The sequence below is a fragment of the Salvelinus namaycush genome, chromosome 40 (assembly GCF_016432855.1).
Source record: "Salvelinus namaycush isolate Seneca chromosome 40, SaNama_1.0, whole genome shotgun sequence".
NCBI lineage: Eukaryota > Metazoa > Chordata > Actinopteri > Salmoniformes > Salmonidae > Salvelinus > Salvelinus namaycush.
Genome location: NC_052346.1, coordinates 18,335,701 through 18,354,408, shown reverse-complemented (window position 1 = coordinate 18,354,408; position 18,708 = coordinate 18,335,701). Strand labels below are relative to the sequence as shown.

The window sequence follows — 18,708 nt, the reverse complement described above, 5'->3', positions numbered from 1 at the left end:
GTCTAAACCTGTCTCACCTCATCTAACCTGGTCTAAACCTGTCTCACCTCACCTAACCTGGTCTAAACCTGTCTCACCTCATCTAACCTGGTCTAAACCTGTCTCACCTCACCTAACCTGGTCTAAACCAGTCTCACCTCACCTAACCTGGTCTAAACCTGTCTCACCTCACCTAACCTGGTCTAAACCTGTCTCACCTCATCTAACCTGGTCTAAACCTGTCTCACCTCACCTAACCTGGTCTAAACCTGTCTCACCTCACCTAACCTGGTCTAAACCTGTCTCACCTGATCTAACCTGGTCTAAACCTTTCTCACTTCATCTAACCTGGTCTAAACCTGTCTTACTTCATCTAACCTGGTCTAAACCTGTCTCACTTCATCTAACCTGGTCTAAACCTGTCTCACTTCATCATGCCTGGTCTTAACCTGTCTCACCTCATCTAACCTGGTCTTAACCTGTCTCACATCATCTAACTTGGTCTTAACCTGTCTCACCTTCTCTCCCCCCCCCCCCCAGAGGGCCAGAGCCAGGTGTACGGTGGGAACTCAGAAGGCCAGGCCTGTGTGTTCCCCTTTGTGTTCATGGATAAGACCTACTACTCCTGTACCTCAGAGGGACGTACTGATGGACAGCTGTGGTGCAGCACCACCTCTGACTACCATAGAGACCAGCAGTACTCCTTCTGTACCGAGAAGAACTGTGAGTCTGGGAGGGAGGGAGGGAGGGAGGGAGGGAGGGAGGGAGGGAGGGAGATGGATGGAAATGGATGGATGGGCGGGTGGGTGGGTGGGTGGATAGATGGATAGATACTGTAGCTAGCTAGACAGCTAGATAGGTAGATAGATAGATATGCTGCTATCTATCTAACTGTTGAAAGTTTGATCTGCTCTGTAGCCCTGGTGTCGACCCGAGGGGGTAACTCCAATGGTGCCCTGTGCCAGTTCCCCTTCCTCTACAACGGGCGTAACTACACTGACTGTACCGCCGATGGGCGCCGCGACAGCATGAGGTGGTGCGGTACCACAACCAACTACGAAGGAGAGCAGCGCTACGGATTTTGCCCCATGGCTGGTGAGTATGTGTGTGATTTGTCAATTGACATGTCTCTTCCCGTCTCAGGCCCTCACACCAAACAATAAACAATCACAGTAGCAGTCAGGTACATTGACTAGCTCGTCTTTACCGGCATGCAAACAAGACTATTGTTAGGTAAGATCGCTCTTTTGAAAGGTCATTCAGGCTCTGTATGGTGGGCGTGGGAAGGTCTGGCGGGCTACTGTCTTCAACATTCACTGAATTCCTCTATTTGACAGAGGTCTTATCAAGATAAATGTACTAGTCTTGTCTTCATCCGTCTGATGTTGCCCTTACAGATGGTAATAATGACTGTTTAACTGAATGGGGTTACTTACGGTCTACAGAGCCGTTAGAGGTTCAATGGGCATTTAATGAGTTGGTCTTTAAGCTATTTAAGTGAGAGGGACGGTCATGAAGAGGGCTGAGTAATGCCTCTATAAGAGCTTGTTAGAATGATTATGAATGACTCTTGGCTCCATTGGGCAGAGGATAGGACCCACACACTGGCATGGGTCCAGAGTCTGTCTGGAAACTAAGTCTGTCTCAGTTCCAAAAGAGATGATCCATGCCACCTACACACGCACACACAGCCCCTCACTGACCCCTCTCTCCCTCCGTCCAGCCCACGAGGAGGCCTGCACCACCAACGACGGGGTCATGTACCGTGTGGGAGACCAGTGGGACAAACGCCACGATGTCCTGGGTCACATGATGCAATGTACCTGCTTGGGCAACAACCGCGGAGAGTGGAGCTGCATCGCCTACTCCCAACTCAAAGGTCCTACCGCCTTACTAGCACCTGTTCTCTTATGTGTTGTTAGACAACAGTCATAGGAGTTGTACTGTCATTACCTGCTTCTAGACCCAGTAGCCTTGACAACTGGAATGTAGAATGAACTGAAAGGATCAACCAGCATTAAAACCCCTTGTCTCCTCTCCTTCCTACCCCAGACCAGTACAATATTAAAACACCTTGTCTCCTCTCCTTCCTACCCCAGACCAGTACATTATTAAAACCCCTTGTCTCCTCTCCTTCCTACCCCAGACCAGTACATTATTAAAACCCCTTGTCTCCTCTCCTTCCTACCCCAGACCAGTATATCATTAAAACACCTTGTCTCCTCTCCTTCCTACCCCAGACCAGTACATCATTAAAACACCTTGTCTCCTCTCCTTCCTACCCCAGACCAGTACATCATTAAAACACCTTGTCTCCTCTCCTTCCTACCCCAGACCAGTACATTATTAAAACCCTTGTCTCCTCTCCTTCCTACCCCAGACCAGTACATCATTCAAACCCCTTGTCTCCTTCCTACCCCAGACCAGTACATCATTCAAACCCCTTGTCTCCTTCCTACCCCAGACCAGTACATCATTCAAACCCCTTGTCTCCTTCCTACCCCAGACCAGTACATCATTCAAACCCCTTGTCTCCTTCCTACCCCAGACCAGTACATTATTAAAACCCCTTGTCTCCTTCCTACCCCAGACCAGTACATTATTAAAACCCTTGTCTCCTCTCCTTCCTACCCCAGAGCAGTACATCATTAAAACACCTTGTCTCCTCTCCTTCCTACCCCAGACCAGTACATCATTAAAACACCTTGTCTCCTCTCCTTCCTACCCCAGACCAGTACATCATTAAAACACCTTGTCTCCTCTCCTTCCTACCCCAGACCAGTACATCATTAAAACACCTTGTCTCCTCTCCTTCCTACCCCAGACCAGTACATTATTTAAACCCCTTGTCTCCTTCCTCCTCCAGACCAGTACATCATTCAAACCCCTTGTCTCCTTCCTACCCCAGACCAGTACATCATTCAAACCCCTTGTCTCTTTCCTACCCCAGACCAGTACATCATTCAAACCCCTTGTCTCCTCTCTTTCCTACCCCAGACCAGTACATTATTAAAACCCCTTGTCTCCTTCCTCCTCCAGACCAGTGCATTGTGGATGGGCTGACCTACGAGGTGAGCCAGACCTTCACCAAGCGCCATGACCAGGGCTACATGATGAATTGCACCTGTTATGGACAGGGACGTGGGCGCTGGAAGTGCGATGCCATCGGTGAGTTTCTCTCTGGTTTCTCTTCAGAGCTTCAATAAAGCCTTATCGCACCTCTGGCACGTTCTACCCAAGAGGGGCTGAAATTCTAAAGAGATTTTTGGCAGCAGGAATTTGAATCCCTTTCCTTCCCCTCCTCTCTCTCTCTCTCTCTCTCTCTCTCTCTCTCTCTCCCCTTCTCTCTCTCTCTCTCTCCCCTCCTCTCTCTCTCTCTCCCCTCCTCTCTCTCTCTCTCCCCTCCTCTCTCTGTCTCTCTCCCCTCCTCTCTCTGTCTCTCTCCCCTCCTCTCTCTCTCCCCTCCTCTCTCTCTCTCCCCTCCTCTCTCTGTCTCTCTCTCTCCCCTCCTCTCTCTCTCTCTGTCTCTCTCTCTCTCCCCTCCTCTCTCTGTCTCTCTCTCTCTCCCCTCCTCTGTCTCTCTCTCTCTCTCCCCTCCTCTCTCTGTCTCTCTCTCTCCCCTCCTCTCTCTCAATTGAATTTCAATTTAAGGGCTTTATTGGTATGGGAAACATATGTTTACAATGCCAAACAAAAGTTAAATAAATCATAAAAATGTACAGTAAACATTACACTCACAAAAGTTACAAAATAATAAAGACATTACAAATGTCATATTATGTGCAAATAGTTAAAGTACAAAAGGGAAAAAAAATAAACATAAATATAGGTTGTATTTACAAAAAGGGTGTTTTCCCTTTTCTTTTGGAAACAGGTCACCAATCTTGCTGCTGTGATGGCACACTGTGGTATTTCACCCAATAGATATGGGAGTTTATCTCTCTCCTCCTCTCTCTCCCTCTAGACCAGTGCCAGGAGCCTGAGAGCAGGGTGTTCTATCAGATTGGAGAGACCTGGGACAAAACCATCCACCAAGTCCTCTACCGCTGCTATTGCTATGGCAACGGTATTGGTGAGATGAGCTGCGAGCCACAGCAGACCTTCCCAGGTAAGGAGAGACGTCTGATTGGCTAACAGAAGTGTGACCAGTGAAGCATAAGTGGAACTGTCTGAGTGTGTCCTCTGGGCAGATAACCCAGGTCAGATAACCCAGGTCAGATAACCCAGGTCAGGGCTGTCTTCAGTGGGGTTGTTAGCTCTTCTTTTTAACTCTCCCATTCGCTCCCTTATTTAAATACCCCCCATGCCCCCTCTATCGAAAGGCCCTTTGAAATTAAATGAGGGGGCGGTGTGTCACCCCTTCACCACCTCTGCAGGGAGGGCGGAGAGGACTTCTAAATGTTGATGTGGGGCAAATGGAGAGGGGTGCGTCCGTCCACCTTTCTCGCCCCCCCTCCCTCCGTGGGTCTTTGTAGTTTCTGAGGTCTTTGTTGGCTCTCCCCTGAGAGGCTGAGTACTGTTGTTCTACCCAGCTGGGCAGGGAGGGCCGAGAGGTTGGGGGACTTCATTACCTGCGCACACTACCTGTCTCTCTCTCAATCCACTGGGTGGTAACACGCTTTGGGTGAAACAGTCCCACCTCCTAAGAGGCCCCTCACAGCACTGGTGTCAATCCGAAAAGCTCAGCTGAGCTGTGTTCAGACCACACCAACCAGGAGTTACCAACTGGCAACTTTGATGCAGTGTTCTGAAACACTTTGACTCCAGTCTAAACTCTGAATCCTGCACCCTGTTATCCTGCCCTAGTTTTCCCATGTGGCCTGTTACAGATACAGAGGAATACATGTCTGTTTTGATTGTTTAGAGTTTCAGGTCATCACCCAGTACATTATGTTTGGTGCAGGCCGGGGACCTTAATTAAGAGTGCAGGTCAAATGACCTCACTGACTGCCCCAAATGACTCCCCGCTGTTGCTGCCAGTTGCTCACCTGTGACAGGGAGGTGTGTGTGTGTATGGTGTGTGTGTGTGGGGGGGGGGGGGGGGGGGGGGGGGACATATTGTCCTGGTGCGATTTCAGACACTGAAGACACCTAGTGATTTACAGGCCCAGTGGGTGTCTTAGTTGTTTGAAACCAGACAGTGGAGAGACTTCTGGTTCAGACTAGTTTCCATCCAAGCCACTGTACTGACAAGCTAGTCTAGGATAATTTTTGGTCACACCAGGTCTGTCTGGTGTGAACAGTGAACCAATTGACACGGAAAAGCGAATGTGACTTTTAACAATTGTGTGTTTATTTCCAGAAGCTTAATATAAAGTTGTTCAAGGAGAATACATAGCATTTATTCAGTACCTTGTCTGTGACATTTGGCTTGATAGTAGACTAGAGACTTCTAATAAAAGATCCCCTCTCTTCTTCCTCCTCCTCTCCCCCCAGGTGGCCACCGCCCAGTCCAGGTGATTATCACAGAGGCAGGGAAGCAGCCTGACTCCCACCCCATCCAGTGGAACGCCCCTGCCTCCTCACACATCACCCAGTATATCCTCAAGTGGAGAGTGGTAAGTGGCTCTCTACTGCTCATCCTAGATACTGGTCATTTGTGGTAGTGCAGCCACAAGTCAGTTAAGAACAAAGTCTTATTTACAGTGACGACCTACACCAGCCAAACCCTCACAACGCTCAGCCAATTGTGCGCCGCCCTATGGGACTCCCGATCCCGGCCGGTTGTGATACAGCCCAGGATCAAACCTGAGTCTGTCGTGACGCCTCTAGCACTGCGATGCAGTGCCTTAGACTGCTGCACCACTCGGTAGCTTTTGAAGCCCTATGCCACTAGAGGTGGACTGACTGTCTTATAGGAAGCAGTACAACAAGAGTTGAACATACTCTCTTGAAGTACTCCACCTGTTTTAATTCTCCGATATCCGAAGTTGAAACAAGTTATTCCAGGTACTGTTTTTCACATGACGTTCTTTAAAAAAAATCATGAATCACTTGAAGTGGATGTTCCTATTCCATTCCTGAAAGTGTTGCTGAAAAGTAATGACTAAACCAGTGCCCAAACAGGAGGTTGCAACATTTAGTTGTCTGTGTGTCAACTCTGAAGAAGAGGACAGGTTTTGAGCACAGAAAAACAAGGTTGTGGGGGGTTCTTGAACTGGGCTGAAAAACACACACTCACATAGATCCAAATGATATCGGACGGTCACAAACGACCCTCAACATCTAGCTACAGTACAAATGCTGTGTGTTTCTCTCTTAAAGGAAAAATCCTGTTTTCTCTCGTCTCACACTCTCTCTGAAGGGGCCCTGATCTGCCAAGTTGTTACCACTTATTTAATTCAAACATATTTCCTGCTAAGTGGTAGTGGTTTGTATGCTTTGGATGGCAGTCCTCTCTCTCTCTCTCTCTCTCTCTCTCTCTCTCTGTCTCTGTCTCTGTCTCTGTCTCTGTCTCTCTATCTCTCTCGCTCTCTCTCTCTCTCTCTCTCTCTCTCTCTGTATCTATCTCTCTCTGTATCTATCTCTCTCTCTCTCTCTCTCTCTGTGTCTCTCTCTCTCTCTCTCTCTCTCTCTCTCTCTCTCTCTCTCTGTGTCTCTCTCTCTCTCTCTGTGTCTCTGTCTTTCTCTCTCTCTCTCTCTCTCTGTGTGTCTCTCTCTCTCTCTCTCTCTCTGTGTGTGTCTCTCTCTCTCTCTCTCTCTCTCTCTCTCTCTCTGTGTCTCTCTCTCTCATGTTGTGAAGAACCTGTAGTTTTCCGATCGTCCGAAGCCAAGTTGAATGTTCCCAGAAGCAGGGAGGGGCAGAGAGACAGGGTGCCAGAGAGTCAATGCTAGTGACCACATTGGCCATAGGCTGGGCTTGGAGAGAGTGTTAGAATGAGAGTCTTAGTAGCGCAGACTGTAAACGTTGCCCACTGTTTTTCATTCCATATCATCTCAACTCTCATGATTCATTCATACTCCTGACACTGTAGGTTGTATATATATATATATATATACATACAGTACTTCAGATACAAATTGGTTCCTATCGCCACTTTGACCCTTACTGTCTTCATTTAAGTTCACTCCCTGACCTCTCCCTTCTGCTCTCTGCCCTTTGACCCCTGGTAGAAAAACACCCGTGCCCCCTGGAGAGAGGCCACCATCCCAGGTAACTTGAACTCGTACACCATCGCTGGGCTGCGGCCAGGTATTACCTATGAGGGTCAGCTGATCAGCATCCTGCGCTATGGACGCCGCGAGGTCACCCGCTTCGACTTCACCACCACCTACGGCTCCCGTAAGTCTCCCAACTGTGTGTGTTTTGAGTGTATTAATGTTACACCGACCGTACTATATATCTGTGTCCGTCTCTTTCATTCCTCTATATAGCTACACTTTCACAAGCCTGTCTCCCTCTCTCTTTACCCCCACCCCACTCTCTCTTTTTCTCTCCCACAAATCTTAATTTAGTCTTATTAATGTGTTATTTCCCCCCACATCCAGTAGGGGTGACCTCTGAGGGTGAGACGACCCAGCCTCCTCCCGTGGTGGACACGTCTGAGTCGGTGACAGAGATCACGTCCAGTAGCTTCATCATCTCCTGGGTGTCAGCCTCCGCCACCGTGTCAGGCTTCAGAGTGGAGTATGAGCTGAGTGAGGACGGAGCCAACCCTCAGGTCCTGGGTGAGTAGCTCCAACATTTACTGGACTAACTGAGGTCTAACTCCTGCAGTATAGAACATCCAGAAGAGTTTTCTAGTGTATTCTGGTCTTACTCCTGCAGTATAGGCCATCCAGAAGAGTTTTCTAGTGTATTCCAGTCTTACTCCTGCAGCATAGGCCATCCAGAAGTGTTTTCCAGTGTATTACAGTCTTACTCCTGCAGCATAGGCCATCCAGAAGTGTTTTCTAGTGTATTCTGGTCTTACTCCTGCAGCATTGGCCATCCAGAAGTGTTTTCTAGTGTATTCTGGTCTTACTCCTGCAGCATATACCAACCAGAAGTGTTTTCTAGTGTATTCCAGTCTTACTCCTGCAGTATAGGCCATCCAGAAGAGTTTTCCAGTGTATTCTGGTCTTACTCCTGCAGTATAGGCCATCCAGAAGAGTTTTCCAGTGTATTCTGGTCTTACTCCTGCAGTATAGGCCATGCAGAAGAGTTTTCCAATTTATTCCAGTCTTACTCCTGCAGTATAGGCCATGCAGAAGAGTTTTCCAATTTATTCCAGTCTTACTCCTGCAGTATAGACCATCCAGAAGATTTTTCCAGTGTATTTTGGTCTTACTCCTGCAGTATAGGCCATCCAGGAGAGTTTTCCAGTGTATTCCAGTCTTACTCCTGCAGTATAGACCATCCAGAAGATTTTTCCAGTGTATTTTGGTCTTACTCCTGCAGTATAGGCCATCCAGAGTTTTCCAGTGTATTCTGGTCTCGGGTGATCTTTTCGAGCTCCACGACTGTGGTTCCCAATGTGTTATGGAAAACCTTTTGACTAGTTATGTGAGCTAATGAATTAACACTAGTCCATCATTCTTCACTCCTGGTCCCGGAGGGCTGCTGTGTGTGCAGGCCTTTGATTGGTTTTATTTTATTGGTTAGTTGGTTGATTGGTTAATGTGTTAATTGGTTACTAGCCCGATTGGTTGATTTATGTTTTATTTGATTGATTGATTGATTGTCTCTGTCCATCAGACCTGCCCCGTACCACCACCTCTGTGAGCATCAGTGACCTCCTGCCTGGCCGTAGATACAACGTCAACGTGTATGAGGTTTCCCCTCAGGGAGAACCCACCCTCATCCTCACTACCTCTCAGACCACAGGTATTATACCAGCCTTCACACACCCTTCATCACCTTTACTCTTCATCACCTTTACCCTTCATAACCCTCATCTTTTCATCACCCTCACCCTTCACCATCATAATTCACTCTCTGACAGGAATACATTGACCTCTTCTCTAATCCAGTGTTCCTTATCCCCCCTCAGCTCCTGATGCCCCTGCGGAACATCAGATCAACCAGGTGGGAGAAACCTCTATCTCCATCAGCTGGTCCAAGCCCCAGGCCCCCATCACAGGCTACCGTTTGGTCTTCACCCCGTCAGTAGAGGGCAGCAGCACCGAGCTCATCCTCCCAGACACTGAGACCTCCGTGACCCTGGTTGACCTTCGACCTGGCCTGCTCTACAACATCAGCATTTACGCTGTGGAGGAGAACCAGGAGAGCGAGCCCATCTTCGTCCAGGTCAACACTGCCGGAGAGCCAGCACCAGGTAGAGAACTGGACAGCATACAGAACAACAGAACCAAACATGACCCTAACCTTACACACACTCTATCCATAACACAACCTCAGACTTGACTTACTTGACTTAAGCCCATGGCTCCTATAAGAAGCATAGGCCATTGACCAATGTCCTCCTGTTGAATTGGCTTGCAGTCATTTCTACCTCAGACTTGGTTTGAACTGACTTTGAGTTGATTTTGGCATGCACTTTATCACCCTTCCAACATTAGAATCAATAATTTCCTATACAGCTACATTCCTATTCAAATGGTTCTCCTATGGGGACAGCCGAAGAACCCTTTTAGGTTCTAGATTGCATCTTTTCTTCTGAGAGTGTAGGCCCAGGAAGTAAAATTATAGTTTGAAGCCATGGAGCCATTTCATTGTACCTTCTAGGGGAATGCTTCTGTCTCTCTCTCTATCTCTCAAGAGGAACATTTGAAGTCATGCTGTCCCCCGGTTGGAGTCAGGCCCAGCTGTGAGTGACAGTTGGTAGAGAGCTTTAGTGTGAGCTTGGAGGAGCCTAGGGCTCTGGGCTAGCCATGTAGGGCCAGATGGAACCTGAGGTAGGGTTTCTCCTCTGTTTGGTTCTGGACTGGGCCTGTCAGACTGGTTCTCTCACCTCCCTCACTGATTTAAGTACTTTCACATGAGAAAGATACAGACTCACACACTTGCACGCGCACAGACACATACACATAAAAAACAACACCCACACTCGCTCTCCCCACGGTATCTGGGTCATTCTTGTTGACGTCTTACTCCTCCCTTCAGCTCTAAATCCTTCTCATCTTGACAGCAGAGTTTCTCCATTTTCAATTTCCTGTCTGGCATTGTCTTTTCAACTTCCTCTCAGCTGGTAAAGTAGAAGTATGTTTCACATTACCATCCAACACTGACCTTAGATCAGATCAGTTTCAACTTCATCTGACTCCGTCTTTCTTGCACCGCAACACAAGGCAATAGGCCATCAACACACAAGATGACCTCAGTCAACTCACTGACCACTTCCTACTTCCTGTCCACAGAGGAAGTCCGCTCCCCGACCGACCTTCAGTTCTACGAGGTGTCTGACGTGAAAATCATCATCACCTGGACCGGCCCTCCCAGCGAGGTGTCGGGTTACCGCGTGACCTTCGCCCCCGTTACCCCCGGTGACACGCCCCAGAGGCCCCTGCAGCTGCCCATGACGGCCAACGCGTATGCAGAGATCACCCACCTGCAGCCCGGAACCCTGTACCGCTTCAACATCTACGCCATCAACGGAGGAGTGGAGAGCGAGCCGCTGACGGGAGAGAGAGCCACCAGTGAGCATACATGTGCAGACACTAACAGCGTGTTGAGGGGATCAGTTTGAGCAGTCGAGGTGCAGGAAGCTAATCTTCATCACGTTATAAGTAGTTACTCTATGTGGGAAGGTTTGGTAGATCAGTGATGCTGAGCAGGCCGACTGCAGTGTAGTCCATTTCAAACCTGCAGATAGACTGAGATTCTCATAGATATACTGTGGTTGTACTTTCTACCCATGTTGTGACCCTACGTGTGTTAACCCTGTCAGAGCCCGATGCCCCCACCAACCTGCGTTTCACTGACATCGGCGAGGACAGTGTGATAGTGATCTGGGAGGCTCCCAGGGCTAGCATCAGCGGCTACCGTCTGTTCCTGAGCGTGGAAGGCTCCAGCCCAACCCAGAAGAGAATCCCAGGCGGTCAGACCCAGTTCCCTCTGCGAGGCCTTCGCCCCGACACAGACTACACCGTAAAACTGCACTCTGAGCAGGACAACGTGTTGAGTGAGGAAGTCAATGGCATCTTCACCACCTGTGAGTACTGTAGTCTTCTGTTGAGTACTGTAGTCTTCTGTTGAGTACTGTAGTCTTCTGCTGAGCTTGTGGCAAGGTGTTTAAATGGTATTGATCAATTCAACTCCAGATTTGAGTTTATTTGAATTATGAAGCAGAAAAAGGAAAGACACTGATGTTATATTCTCTCCACCTCTCTCTCTCTTTATCTCCACCCCCCTCTCTCTCTCTCTCCACCTCCCCCATCTCTCTCTCTCTTTTTTTCTGTCTCTCTTTCTTTCTCTCTCCCTCTCTTGCTGTCTCACTCCCCCTCTCTCTCGCTCTTGCTCTCCCCCCCCCCCTCTCTCTCCTCCCCTCAGCTCCAAAGATGGGTAATGCCCCTCGCTTCACCACTGATGTGACAGACACCTCCATCATCATCTCCTGGACCCCTGTCAGCAGGTTCAGCTTCAGGCTCTCTGTGAGGCCCAGTCAGGGAGGAGAGTCACCCAGGGATGTGACCTCTGACTCAGGAAGTATCTTTGTGTCAGGCCTGACCCCTGGGACTGAGTACACTTACAGCGTACAGCCCATTATCAACGGACGTGACCGCGGCAACCCCATCACCAAAAATGTTGTCACTCGTAAGTAACCAAGAAAGAGAGAGAGACTCCGGTCAACGATTCATTTTATTTTATTGAGGTCAGAATGCCTTTTTTCCAAGGCAGACGTGGTGTTGCTGCAGGCATTTTTGGGTAAAAAACACATCTATATTGATTTAGTACAGTTAGGGAGTAATGAGGTTGTTTTAAGGTTTCTGCAGTAAGTTTACTTAAACCATGTAAGGTAGTCTGTCGTTTTTGAAAATGTGCCACAGGATGTTCTTTTACCACGTATAGACTTATGTGATGTTTCTTCCCCTCCAGAACTGTCTCCCCCCACTGACCTCAGTACGCAGTCCAACGCGGACACGGGTGAGCTGACTGTCCTGTGGGGCGGCGCCAACACGCCAGGTAAATATTGACTCTGCTCCCTCCTACAGCCCACGCCACAGACACACTGCCCAAGGCCCAGGAACCAGGATAGGCTCACTGTGGCTCTGGATCACTTTGTCTGGACCTTGTCTTTCCTCAGAACGTTGTGTCAGCAGCAACAAGGCTTCTCTCTGTAGGATTCTCTGTCTCTGTCTCTCTCTCTTTTGAATGGTAACAAGTACTTACATGAAATCCTGGCAGATCTAGGATCTGTACATATATGAAATACAAGCACCCACCAAATTATAATTGTATTATTATTGTTGTTATTATTGTTATTGGGATGATTATTGTTATTATTATTGTTGTTATTTGGATTATTATTATTGTTATTATTATTATTACAGACATCACAGGCTACAGAGTGACATGCACCCCGACCAATGGGCAGCGAGGAAACTCCCTGGAGGAGTTGGTCCAGCCGGTCCAGAACCAGTTAATCCTGGAGAACCTGAGTCCAGGAGTGGAGTACAACGTCTCTGTCTACACTGTCAAAGACAACCTGGAGAGTGTCCCTGTGTCCACCACTGTCACCCAAGGTAGGACTGGCTGTCTCACCCAGCTTCACACAGCTGATTTCAGATCAGTGGACCTGAGCACAGGCTGAGGTTGAGCTGTGCTGTGTTGAAGGGTTAGACTGATTCTGGATCAGGTAGTGTCTGTTTGCTGTGGAGCTTGTGTTCTGTTGCTCCGACAGATAGAAAGACACACAAACACAAACACACACAGATACAACACATAAACACACACAGATACAACACATAAACACAGACACAGATTAAACACATAAACACACACACAGATACAACACATAAACACACACACAGAGATACACACACACATTCAAGGGTTTTGTCTGAGTCTTCGCTATTGGTTGATTTTAAGGGGAGTGTTGGAATGTGTGTGTGTGTTCACTACGGTGTGTTGCGTACCTCTGTGTGTGTGTGTGTGTGTGTGTGTGTTCGCTATGGTGTGTTGCGCACCTCTGTGTGTGTGAGAGTTTATTGGATAGCTTTCCTTCTCAATCCGTGGCCAGGAAATGTTGAAGTACGATTCGATACTTCTGCCACCCCTTCTTATATTCACCGTTCCCAACTCTGATTTATTCCCACTTCACACTCCGGTACACGTTCCATAAAAGTGGTATACCTGGACAGGCCCAACTTCCCATAAACCTCCCAGTCTGGCTTCTCTCTGAAGTACGGAATCTCCCTGCCAGCAAAACGCACGGTCACGGCTGATCACGCTGAAAGCACTTTTCACTGAAGGATAATTCCTAAAATCACTCTTAATTTCATTATAAATCCCCAGTTGTTTCTTCTGAATTACCATTGCAGTACATGTCTGTCTTTTGTCCGTTGTGATGCCTCAATTGCACACTCTCCGGCTAACATGGTAATTGGCTGAACTGTAATTGTATTCCATGGCTGTTTGTTTGTAAGATATGCATGGAGAAGGTAGAGATCTTAATTCATTGAGGATATCATGTGAATATGCCGATTGAACAACCATTACTCTGAAAACCCACGAGCATCTTTTCCTGTCATTGATCTAGTCAACATCATTTATGGGTCTGATAAACTCTAACCAGCATGGCTACTGTTGTTCTGCTACAGGGTGTTGTGTTGTCTGTCCCACTGTGTATGGCTATGCATCACGGTTCATTCATCTGCTTTGATTCTGTCTGTCTGTTATGGTTTCTATGTCTGTATGTCTTATTCTGCCTGCGCCTCGCTCTGCACTCAAACCTTTCAGACGTGCCCAAGCTAAACGACCTCCACTTTGTCGACGTCACCGACACCACTGTGGGCCTGCGCTGGACCGCCCTGGTAAACGTTACCGCCATCACAAGTTACCGTGTAACGGTTATGGCGTCGGGCGAGAGTTTGCCCATCATCATGGATACGGTGGACTCGTCGACGGGCCATTATACGGTGCGCGGGCTGGAGCCCGGTGTGGATTATGACATCAGTGTCACTACGATAACAGAGGAAGGGGAGAGCGAGCCGGCCACACGCAGAACACAAACCCAGACTGGTGATTTGACCCTTCAACTTTACAAGGGGAGGGGGTAGTTAGAGAGGGTGGGTGGGGGGGGGGGAGGCTATGAAAGAAGCTAAATACTGAACATACTGCCTCACAAACCTTACATACTCACCTTACATACTCCCCTTACATACTCATGTTGTAGATATATGCTCTGATCATAGCAGTAATGTCATTGTTGATTGCGTCCAGGTTTTTCTTTCATACCTGCCATGCTCTAGTGTGTCCTCTCTTGTCTGGTTGACTTGTCCCATCTGGACATGCCACAGAAGGCCTGGAGGTAACTGTGTGGAGCTCCCCTCTCCTTGGCATGCTCTTCTATTATTTATCATTCTAAATACCTGTTGGTTTTTCTTTACTTTACAGTCTGCTAGACCTGGTCATTACATGGTCAGATGGTAATAACCTGGTCATTACATGGTCAGATGATAATAACCTGGTCATTACATGGTCAGATGATAATAACCTGGTCATTGCACGGTCAGATGATAATAACCTGGTCATTACATGGTCAGATGATAATAACCTGGTCATTGCACGGTCAGATGATAATAACCTGGTCATTACATGGTCAGATGATAATAACCTGGTCATTGCACGGTCAGATGATAATAACCTGGTCATTGCACGGTCAGATGATAATAACCTGGTCATTACATGGTCAGATGATAATAACCTGGTCATTACATGGTCAGATGATAATAACCTGGTCATTACACAGTCAGATGATAATAACCTGGTCATTACACGGTCAGATGATAATAACCTGGTCATTACATGGTCAGATGATAATAACCTGGTCATTACACGGTCAGATGGTAATAACCTGGTCATTTCACGGTCAGATGATAATAACCTGGTCATTACACGGTCAGATGATAATAACCTGGTCATTACACGGTCAGATGATAATAACCTGGTCATTACACGGTCAGATGATAATAACCTGGTCATTACATAGTCAGGTGATAATAACCTGGTCATTACACGGTCAGATGATAATAACCTGGTTATTACACGGTCAGATGATAATAACCTGGTCATTACACGGTCAGATGATAATAACCTGGTCATTACATGGTCAGATGATAATAACCTGGTCATTACACGGTCAGATGATAATAACCTGGTCATTACACGGTCAGATGATAATAACCTGGTCATTACATAGTCAGGTGATAATAACCTGGTCATTACACGGTCAGATGATAATAACCTGGTTATTACACGGTCAGATGATGATAACCTGGTCATTACATGGTCAGATGGTAAAAACCTGGTCGTTACATAGCAGGATGGTAAAAACCTGGTCGTTACATAGCAGAATGGTAAAAACCTGGTCATTGCATGGTAAAATAGTCATATCCTGGTAATTACATGGTAAAATAGTCATATCCTGGTAATTACATGGTAAAATTGTCATAAATGAATGAATCATTATCAGATACTTTAATTTTGGTCTTTTTGGGAATAGAAGCAATCAAGTTAAATTCCTTAAAGGTATCTATTGTTACCACATAATTTCCTAGTTAGTATCCTAATTATCTCCCCTCTCCCACCCCAGCCGTCCCCGCCCCCACCAACCTGAACTTTGGAGGGGTGGGCCCCGATCACATGAGGATCAGCTGGACCGTCCCCAACGTCCCCACGCCCAGTGACATCACACGCTTCGTCATCCGCTACCACCCCGGCAGCAACGACGACGACGTCAAGGAGCTCAATGTGGGCGGAGCCACCAACACCTTCCTGCTGCAGAGTGAGTGACATCATCATGACCTATGACCTACCCCTGAACTAAATAGAACAGTATTATTACCATTGTATGTATTGTGTCATACACCTCACTGGTTCATGCAGTGTGTTGTGGCATCGGTTTGGAGACTAACTATGAGGTAACTAACAAGTGTTTTCCTGTCCATCTCTCCTCCAGACCTGCTGCCCAACACAGAGTACAGGGTGAGCGTGGTGTGTGTTTACGAGGAGAGAGAGAGCGCACCAGTCACTGGCACTCAGAGAACAAGTGAGTATGGACAGTCACAGGACAGTTTGTCAGGCTAAATGTCTTCAAAAGAGAGACAAATGCACACGTATTTTTGCACAAATAGTAACTGATATGTATGCATACAGGATGTAGTAAGTGATATGTATGCCTACAGGATGTAGTAAGTGATATGTATGCCTACAGGATGTAGTAAGTGATATGTATGCATACAGGATGTAGTAAGTGATATGTATGCCTACAGGATGTAGTAAGTGATATGTATGCCTACAGGATGTAGTAAGTGATATGTATGCCTACAGGATGTAGTAAGTGATATGTATGCCTACAGGATGTAGTAAGTGATATGTATGCCTACAGGATGTAGTAAGTGATATGTATGCCTACAGGATGTAGTAAGTGATATGTATGCCTACAGGATGTAGTAAGTGATATGTATGCCTACAGGATGTAGTAAGTGATATGTATGCCTACAGGATGTAGTAAGTGATATGTATGCCTACAGGATGTAGTAAGTGATATGTATGCCTACAGGATGTAGTAAGTGATATGTATGCCTACAGGATGTAGTAAGTGATATGTATGCCTACAGCGTGTGTATCATGTAGATCATGGCTGTGTGTCTCTCTTCTCCTCTGTAGCCCTGGACTCTCCCACTGGCCTGGACTTTGTTGACGTCCTGACCAACTCCTTCACCATCCACTGGCTGGCCCCCGGCGCCGTGATCACCGGCTACCGTATCCATTACCAGATGACCAGCGGAGGCAGGGCCAAGGACGAGAGACTGCCCCCGACCAGGAGCCACTTCACCCTGACTGGCCTGGCCCCCGAGACAGAGTACAGTGTTGAGGTCTACGCTGTCAGCGGGAACCAGGAGAGTCTGCCTCTCACTGGCACTCAGGCTACTAGTGAGTAGTATAGACTGGTTTCATTTTTTATTTAACCTTTATTTAACTAGGCAAGTCAGTTAAGAACAAATTCTTATTTACAATGACGGTCTACACCGGCCAAACCCTAACCCAGACGATGCTGGGTCAGTTGTGCGCCGCCCTATCGGACTCCCGATCACGGCCGGTTGTGATACAGCCTCATGTCTCTGTCTTTATCTGTTATCGTTCTATGCTTTCAGTCTGTCTGTCTGTCGCTCGCTCTCTGTCTGTCTCTCTCACTCTCTCTCGCTCTCTGTCTGTCTCTCCCTCTCTCTGTCTGTTTGTCTCGCTCGCTCTCTGTCTGTCTCTCTCTCTCTTTGTCTCTCTCTCTCCCTGCTTCTCCTCTTCATCCTCCCTTCTCTTTGTTCTTCCTAATGTGTCTAGTCTTATTTCCTGATCTCCTCTCTCCACTAGTCTCTGACGCCCCCACCGACCTGGAAGTGACCTCAACCAGCCCCACCAGCATCACCATCCGCTGGGACTCCCCCTCTGTCACCGTGAGGTACTACAGGATCACCCACGGAGAGACCGGTGGAGAAAGCCCTGCTAAGGAGTTCACTGTCCCTGGCTCCCAGTCCGAGGCCACCATCTCTAACCTGAACCCAGGGACCGACTACACCATCACCGTCTACGCTGTGACAGGGAGAGGGGACAGCCCGGCCTCCAGCACACCCATCTACATCAGTCACAAGACTGGTACGGGCTGATGTTTAATGCACCTTTATTACATCAATATGTTGGTCATTTAGCAGATGCTCTTATCCAGAGAGACTTACAGAAGCAGTTTGGGTTAAGTGTCATGCTCATATTAATTACACGTGATCAACTACATATTTATAGACATGTTCATGTCTGGGACAGGACAGGCTCTGATCTGGTGTCGCCATCTAGTGTCCGTTATTACAATTTTAGATTTCAAATGTATTTGGTTATCTGGAAATGATGCCTTGATCTACCAGTAGTGAGGAATGATCAGATGAAGAAAATAGTTTTAGATTCATGTGTAGATCATTTGTAATGTATTTGTATCTTCCTCCCATATCTCCCTCGTTCACTCTCTCCCTCCCTCTTCCTTTCTCCGTAGACGTGGAGGGCCCCACCAACATGGACGTGACAGATGTGAAGGACAACACCATCACAGTGCGCTGGTCCGCGGCCCAGGGCCCCATCAATGGCTACAGGGTCACCAGCGTCCCCAAGAATGGACAGGGCCCCTCTTTCTCTGAGGTGGTGGCCCCTGGTAAGACCGGCCCCTGCTCTCTCCCTTGTCCTCTGCCCGTCTGTGATCATATGTACGGCAGCCATTTTGTGACTGTGTTGTGAGACATTGATAGAAAGGAGCTTTAGCCTCTGTTGTTCTACAGCTATACTCCTGTGCTCAACCTCTCTCTCTCTTTCTCTTGCCGTGGATCTAGATCAGACCGAGATTACGTTTACTGGCTTGATGCCCACGGTGGAGTACGTTCTGAGTGTGACCGCTCTGGGAACCGATGGAGAACCTTCCACACCTCTGGTAGAGAACGCCATCACAGGTGCGTGTGTGTGTACATGCGTGTATGTGTGCATTCGGTTTGTATAAGAGTTTAAATAAAACCTTGATCTGTCATTATAACAAAGGAAAGAAATGTACAAATGTATGTTATTCTGATGTTCCCTTCTTTCTGGCCTTC

General features: G+C 47.6%; 1 protein-coding gene across 4 annotated transcripts in view; it reads left to right on the top strand.

The window, feature by feature from the left end:
- The window catches only part of fn1b (fibronectin 1b), a 28,028-nt gene that overhangs the window by 3,529 nt on the left and 5,791 nt on the right, over window positions 1-18,708 (top strand). Inside the window, exons 8-29 of one of the 4 annotated variants that reach the window (XM_038980103.1) lie at window positions 520-702; window positions 898-1,074; window positions 1,703-1,858; window positions 3,019-3,147; window positions 3,944-4,087; window positions 5,416-5,537; window positions 7,093-7,261; window positions 7,471-7,647; window positions 8,657-8,785; window positions 8,952-9,236; window positions 10,279-10,557; window positions 10,809-11,072; window positions 11,411-11,674; window positions 11,957-12,043; window positions 12,412-12,603; window positions 13,820-14,101; window positions 15,675-15,866; window positions 16,041-16,130; window positions 16,751-17,017; window positions 17,453-17,734; window positions 18,123-18,278; window positions 18,454-18,570. In XM_038980103.1, the coding sequence (XP_038836031.1) occupies window positions 520-702; window positions 898-1,074; window positions 1,703-1,858; window positions 3,019-3,147; window positions 3,944-4,087; window positions 5,416-5,537; window positions 7,093-7,261; window positions 7,471-7,647; window positions 8,657-8,785; window positions 8,952-9,236; window positions 10,279-10,557; window positions 10,809-11,072; window positions 11,411-11,674; window positions 11,957-12,043; window positions 12,412-12,603; window positions 13,820-14,101; window positions 15,675-15,866; window positions 16,041-16,130; window positions 16,751-17,017; window positions 17,453-17,734; window positions 18,123-18,278; window positions 18,454-18,570 (4,143 nt within the window). Of the gene's footprint in view, window positions 1-519; window positions 703-897; window positions 1,075-1,702; window positions 1,859-3,018; window positions 3,148-3,943; window positions 4,088-5,415; window positions 5,538-7,092; window positions 7,262-7,467; window positions 7,648-8,656; window positions 8,786-8,951; window positions 9,237-10,278; window positions 10,558-10,808; window positions 11,073-11,410; window positions 11,675-11,956; window positions 12,044-12,411; window positions 12,604-13,819; window positions 14,102-15,674; window positions 15,867-16,040; window positions 16,131-16,750; window positions 17,018-17,452; window positions 17,735-18,122; window positions 18,279-18,453; window positions 18,571-18,708 lie in introns of all 4 variants that reach the window. The other 3 variants (XM_038980102.1, XM_038980106.1, XM_038980104.1) reach the window with 3 other exon arrangements.